General features: G+C 40.7%; 1 protein-coding gene across 1 annotated transcript in view; it reads right to left on the bottom strand.

Annotated features, from left to right (window-relative positions):
* The window catches only part of LOC104073123 (glycogen [starch] synthase, liver-like), a gene marked incomplete at its 3' end in the record, with an annotated part of 13226 nt that extends 6461 nt beyond the window's left edge, over nt 1-6765 (bottom strand). The window contains exon 1 of the mRNA XM_009572799.1: nt 6553-6765. Within this exon, the coding sequence (XP_009571094.1) occupies nt 6553-6673 (121 nt within the window). The remainder of the gene's footprint in view (nt 1-6552) is intronic.
* Between the last annotated feature and the right edge of the window lie 637 nt (nt 6766-7402).

Raw genomic sequence — 7402 nt, 5'->3', positions numbered from 1 at the left:
AAAGAGCAAAGAGTATGCTGTGCTCTGCCATTGTAATCTGTTGCACAGCAAGGTAAAAAACATTTCAGGCCACTGATTTGCCTGAAATGCAATGAAAAGTACTTAGGATAAAAACAAAAGAGTACGTTTTAGGGACTGTGAAAACTCTTCAGAAGATAGCTGCAATAAAAGCTCTGGGTTACCTGGTCCCAAAACTTGCTTTTGTCTTCTCCGTTACTGTGGAAATATGACTCACAAAGCATGTCTTTGAATAAGCTTTAATTGACAGGGGAGGGAAAGTGTCCAAGTGAAACTATGTACGTGGAAAGTGTTGGGCATAACTTAAAAAAGACATCTTGAGAAGAACAGAGCAATGTCTAGAATAACGTATTGACTTCGGAAATTAGTAAGCAATGCATTACATATCCTACTGAGTAACAGAGTCAGGATTTACATATTCACTTGGAGCCTAACAGAATTCTCAAATTACTTCCAACAATTTGGTTTAACCTCCTTATTCTTCTCGAATATGATGATTTAAGGTCATATTATAAACAGAAAACCTTTCCAAACAACAGGGATGTACCAAAATCCCATGTTGCAAGTTTCTCTATGCAGCTTCTGAAGTTTTGTACTTTGAAGCAGGTTTTAAAACAAACAATAAAAGACAAAATGAGAAATAGATGCAGAATCAGGAGAGATCAGATCCAGAGAATTGGTTCGGATCGTCACAAACATGGGGAATTAGCAGTAAAATGTGGATACAAGGCTAGTTTAGTGTTCTGGTCTCCACCAAAATGCTTTATTCAAATATTTTAAGTTTTAATCATTTTAAAATGTCCTTGAGAGAAAAATATTTTTATTATTTCTTTTTAAAACGTGTTTTTAACTTTTCCACCAGAATAAAAGAAATCAAGTTAAAAAGGAAATCAACAACAAACGTTTTTCCCGATTTATTTCCTTTCCATTGTTCCTCTTTTTCCAGGGAAAAATAAGCTGCATGGAAAGGGGAACTAAAATGTTTGGGAAAGAAGGATTTTGTTCATTTAAGAGAAGTTTGACCTTTTTTTAGTGACCTCTTTAAAAAATAAAAGACAAAACCAAAATACTTTCGCAGAAAATATTTCATAGAATTATTTCTAAAAGTTCCAATGTTTTCATATTTGTTACCACTACTATGAATTTGTCTAAAGGAGTTATCTGCATCACTCCAGCCATTTTCTTCTTTCCTCATTTCAAGTCCTGGTGCACTATTTCTTCTGTATATTTAAAATCCAAACAGCAATTAGAGCCCTCCAGAATAGACATCAGAACTATCTAAATAAATAAAAAGTCTGTGAGTCAAGAACAGTCTCCCAATATCATATCACTATTGAGGACAACGTTAGGCAGAAGTGGAGATCTAACTATGCAACTGGAGATCTTTGTGCAAGATCTGATATGTAGATGTGCTCTTTCTGCCGCAAGCTGTTATGTGGAAAGATGCATGCCAATGCTTTTTGTCACGTGATGAGGAAGGGTCCACAACTTCCACTATTACCCAGGAATTGTGCTGAAAAAAAATGTCTTCTGGAGGTGTAACCCTTTGAGCATAGAATTGCCAAAACTTCTCAAAACTGCCCACCATGCATTTTATTTGCTTTCCCACCCAGGCCACATTGCAGAAGGACAGAGGGAAGGAGCAGCAAAACCAAAACGGAAGGAGAGCGATAGGAAGCAAAGCTATGCGAGTGAGACATAGATAAGTGGAGATTGTCACTCATCAGTGCAGGAGTCCTTCCCCACACATCTTTGCTACACAGAGACAGAGGACCAGGGTGCTCCCGGGGCTCTTCAGCTTCTTTGCTACAGCCTGACTGGGCCACTCTGAAAGCACTAAAGCTTTCCTGAGGACCGTGGCTGCCATGGAATCCAAGAGAGCAGTGGGACCCCATGTTCAGGATTCAAATTGACTTCACTGCCACAATTACCAGTTACATCAACTATCCTTTCACCCCTTCCCCTCAGAATGTATCTCTGTTCTATAGAGATGTGATAAAATTGGGATTGAACTTATTTTTTTCTAATGTTTGTTTGGAATTTTATTTATTTATTTATTTATTGCCTGTTGAGATATCTGGGGACCATTTTTAGAGTTGTAAAATGTATCAGGTGAAAAAACCCCAGCATCTTCAGACAGCAAATGTTTTTCATGTATTTTTCGCTACGTTTGTAGCCAGGACTCATCAGAAGGTAGTAGTTCTCTAAATTCTGTGAAATTCTGGCATTCCAAACATATTCTGAAATAATACTGAAACACTGAAATTTATGACAGATGTCCACAATACAATACAGAAGCTATTTCTGTGTGCATCACCCCCAATGCACAGGATTTCATCAGAGATTGATTTGATATTGACATATCACCCCACTCTAGAAATGCACAGGGCTTTGATACTGTGCTTATGCTGAGTTTATGCCACCACATCCCCACTTCCCAGTGTGCTAGTTCAGGTGTGTCACAGATTACATCATTCACCTTCTCCCAAGGAACTTTCATCATGGAAGGACGTTTAATGCAGAGGGGGTGAAATGGTCATCCTACTGACTTCAGTTGATTCAAGATTTAATTTCCAAGAGTCCAGATTTTCACCAGAGAAACTGTACACAGAGTTCTGCTCCAGGGAGAACTGAACCAAGGTTTGTTGTCAGCAGAGTCTTCATTCCAATAGGGATGGAAAAAAACATTTAGGATTCATCTACCAGCGACTCTTGAGCTAACCAGTTCACAGCTGAATGATGATACAAACTGGCTGTTTGCCCAGCATTTTTAAGCTTTCTTCTATTTTCTGTCTAAAAGCTGTTAGTATTACAGCAGGAGATACTAATCTAAATATTACTGGAATGATTTTAAAGACATCTTTATAGAGCACAGACCAGATCTTGAACATTCTCAGCCCTTCTGATTAACGTATCAGAAACCCCACTAAACTACAGCTAACTGTTATTGTAACTTACAGAATTAGACTTCTACCCCATACCCAGATTAAATACTTAAATTTTCAATGGGAAAAATGTCCAGGACTGCTGCCATTACTCCTGCAACGGCCGTTGGCTGCTCCCTGTTGACAATTTTCATCTGTGGGGCTTCAGACACAAGATCTACATAGCTTGTAGCCACTTGGTTTGTGCTCCTGCCCTTAAAGTTTTTATTGGTCTTCATGTTATGGGGGAAAGAAAACCAGTCTTCCCTTCCAACATGCACAGAGATACGACGAGACCTGGCTTTACTGGAGCACAGTGGCCAGGAGAGAAGTGGGAGGGTGAAAACAGCTGAGCTTCCCCAAGATTACCACCAGATCATGTGGCCCTGCAGTGCACTGGGGCCCTTGCCTGTCTGCTTTTTTCCTCTTCTGCCACAGAAACACAGTAGATTCACTTCACAGTATGGGTATTGCCCATCAGTGAAGAGTCAGATAAAGTGATAAAAGTCTCGCAAAACAAACTACATTTTTCTCATGTCTTTGGCAGGGGACTTTCAATGCAGGATGATTTCAATGTTGTGCTCAGTTTAGGTGGCAAGTTTCCTTTCCACAGGGAGAGTGACACTGGCAAATGAGCCCTTTTTATTTCTCATTCTCTCCTTCAGCTACCTTGTCTTTCCTTGCTCCAGACAGAGAAAAGAAGAAAGAAGAGTTGCTGGTGCATTCCAACATATATGTCAGAGATTACCACTTACCACAGGCAGTGGCCAGAACAGAGAATATAAAAAGAAGTAGAAAAGTAGAAAGCTCTGCCTAGTTAAAGCATGTGTTAAAATGATCTAGATTTAAAAAAAAAAAAAAAAAGAGAGAGAGACACCTCTGCTGTGCCAGCTGCTGAGAAAGAATTGATGAGATTCTGGAAATAATGGATACTTGTAGATCTCTCAGCACTGAATTCGTACAACTGACTTTTCCTTCCCTACAGCTGCATCTCATGCCTCAATACCAACGAGCACCATCTCCTGCTCAGGGAAATCCCAGTAAATGCTCGCTCCCCATGGGCAGCCTGACACATGAAGATCCTCTCACAACACATAATTAGATGTGCTCCAATTTGCAGGACTGCTTCATCATCCTTAACCTCTGAAGAAGAATATATTGGAGAGGTTCAGAAAACAGCTTAGAACCTGTGAAGTGCACTGTTTACAGGTGTGGGAATAGATAGCCATCTGTGAGCTCTGGTAGTTCCTCAGAGGCAAGACGATGTTCAGCCTTATTGTCACTGTCATGGAGAAATGGAGGAATCACTAAGAAGCAGCACGGGTCAGGGAGAAAATGAACCCACAGCCAAGCACCTAGTGATGCACACAAAGTTAATACAAAGACTTGAACTCTCTCCTGTAGGCAACAGCAGCTTTGCACCATTTTAGCAGTGCAAGGAAGCTTCATGCTTAACTACCCTGACACACCTTTGCACTGCCAGAGAGAAAGAAAGAAACCTTCACATCAAATGCTCAAAATTAGGTTGTCAGACAATAAACCCAGCTAATGCTTATCTTTCCCTCTGTCTAAGGAATATATATTACATTATATACACAACATTAAAACTAAAACACGTAGCAGTACTGAATCTATGTGGGGTCAGCCTACTTAGTCAAATAAATAGTTCTTCCTTCTGCTAAAGGAGGCAGGAAAAACACAGTGTAAGCTATTATTTCCTAAGCCTCTGTGTCTTCTGTGACGACTCTCCCTGTATTTTGTTGCCTACTCTCTCTCCTAAGAAACACAGTGCCGCAACATTTTCCAAGAACTGTTTATAAGAGTTCGGTCACCAGGGAACAGTATCTCACCATGTGACTTAGACATTCAATTGCCTGGAAGATACAGAAAAAAACCTTCAGTATCAAGAAATGTACCAGAAAAAATAAGCTGAAATAGGCTTATTAAAGAGTGTTTGCACAAATGTTTCCAGTCAAAGTTGGTTAATGGAAACTTTGCACAGAGATCTGATTCTAATGAAGAAACTGTTTGCCATGACTAGGTTCAGTCAGCCCTGTTTGAATATATGCGTTTGGTAAGTGATGTAATTAACAGCACCTTATTTTTAAACTAGCTGAATAAACAGTTAGTCTTATAAATATTAATTCTTTCATAAAATGTGAGAATAATCAATTTTAGCTGTGTCAGTTGATTTGGCTTCAGTCAAGTTAACGAGAACTATATGGATGATTAAATGATTCACTGCATTTTGTACATACACAGAAAGACAGATAAATCTAATTTTGTTTTACTTTTTCTTAAACATATTGTGTGTTATCTATAACCAGTGGGTCCAGATGACTCAGAAAATATATATACTACGGAGTTCGGAGATGTTAGCGAGAACACCTGAATTTGCTAGATTTCTGCTGCCATCTGCTTGCCAGTGCCTTACTTATCATGCACACTGCAAAACTAAATGTTGCATGCCTCCATGTTCTGACAATAGTAAATTCACTCAAAAAGCTTGACTGAAGCTACTTAAAAATAAGCCCACAGGGATTCGAAATGCAAAAGCTACTCTGTACTACCTCTGTGTATTGATACTCACCATCCTAAAAAGAGCAATGTAAAATTGCACTGCAGTGCAGATTAAATAACAGAAGCTATCACAGAATAGTAATTCCAGTTTCACCATAGAGATAAACCCTAGCACTGTCTGCTCCTCTCACATACATTTCCCCTTTAGAGTTAAAATCTTAACAGATTACAGATCCCTTCTCCTGACTAATCTATTTATCTGCCAGGACAGTAAGACACGAGGTCAATCATTTACTCATACTAACTCACTTTTGTGGCAAAAATGGAGCCCATTCCCCCTTGGTGAACTACACCTACCTGAAAGGGGATCATTTGATGAGTGAATTAGAAATGGAGGCAGAAAGATCTTTGCATAACAAGCAGCGTGCACCTTGCATAGACAAGCTGTGTGCAGTGAACAGATTTTCAATCTGTACACATGCACAAAGCATGAACTCCCTGTCTGGCACCATCTGTGTTTGCAAAGACCAGTCCAAAAGGGTTTCAGCTGGCATTAAGACTGCCAGTCATTGACATCTGTTTTTTGTTCAGTGGCTTCAATGCAGCTACGTTTATTTATACCTGTTTCAAATTTTGCCTCTTTTCTGCACTGCTCTAGAAGGCTGAGGGAGACTGCTAAACTACTCTGAATCTGATGTCTGTTTTACGGCTCATTTTCATGCATTCCCAAGTGAATTTGCATGGAAGGTAAAATACAAATATGTACAAAGCAACATCTATATATCCATACATCTGCACACCCAGGCATAACACTTGGATGTTTGTTTAAACCTATCCCTGGTGGTGAAACATGTAAAGACACACAGACGTCCTGACTATATACTCATCCCACACAAGCACAGGCAGATGCAGCCCACACACAGCATGCACGATTACACACGGATGCCACACGCACTCCTTCCAATACAACAGCTCTGCAGCCCACTTTTCCCCAATCTCCCCTTAATGCCTTTCTTGCCCAAGCCCTTCATGCCTCCCTCCACTCCCATGAAAATAGCAATACTTAACTCCTTAAGAGTGTTGTACAAACCTTTGTTGGTAACTTCCCAAGAAACTTCAAAGAGCAACAAATCCTCCACTGGCAGGTCTTCATCCTCCCACTGAGGAAGCCCGTTAAGAGAAGTCATGGACAGTGATCTAGCCAGTGGCATTTTCTTTAGCCCTCAAATGCTCACCACGCAGGCCACAACAGTTAGCAAATGTCCAGTTAATGTGGCAGTTCTCTGCAGTTCTGGTTAGAGCAGTCTGCCAGCGTGCTGGGCTCCGAGGAGAAAATTATTCCGATAGCTGAGAGCTAATGGGTTTAAACTGTCTGACCACCAGCAATAAATTGGCTCAGTGAAATCCTCAGGGCTTGAGAAGCAGCTGCTGGTAGAGGTAAGAATTTAAGACTGACCTGAGAAAGGTCTTGACTGTTTTCAGGCCAGGGCTTTTTCTTTTTCTTCTCTTAGAGGGAGGTAAAAAATGGTTTTGAGCTCCTCAGCCACAGCATTCAGTATCTACCACCTCAGAGACAACTGAAACTCGACGGTTGTAAATTCAGCACTGCCCTGAGCAAACTCCAGCAGGGAGGACACTTTGAGTTCACCACCTGATTTGAGTCCGGCCCCTGAGTCCTCCCCTCGAGATACACCCTCCAATTAACACCCATGGACCTTCTCTATCTGCTGGCTACTTACCAACCGGGTTAGTAGACTCGTTCTACATGATGTTTCTTAGATTATTTGCCAGGTTAAACGCTGAACCTATTCTTGTTCAGTTCATCAGTCTGTAAGCACTAGTTTACCTCATACCCTTCCTCCACAATTAACTCCAGCTGTGTTCCCAGGGCTCTGCGCAAACTGTTGGCTTCATTCTGCTCTCGAGCAGCCCTGAGAGCT

Source organism: Fulmarus glacialis, unplaced genomic scaffold (genome assembly GCF_000690835.1).
Source record: "Fulmarus glacialis isolate BGI_N327 unplaced genomic scaffold, ASM69083v1 scaffold47942, whole genome shotgun sequence".
In the NCBI taxonomy this organism is placed as follows: Eukaryota; Metazoa; Chordata; class Aves; order Procellariiformes; family Procellariidae; genus Fulmarus; species Fulmarus glacialis.
This window is presented reverse-complemented; position numbering and strand designations above follow the sequence as displayed.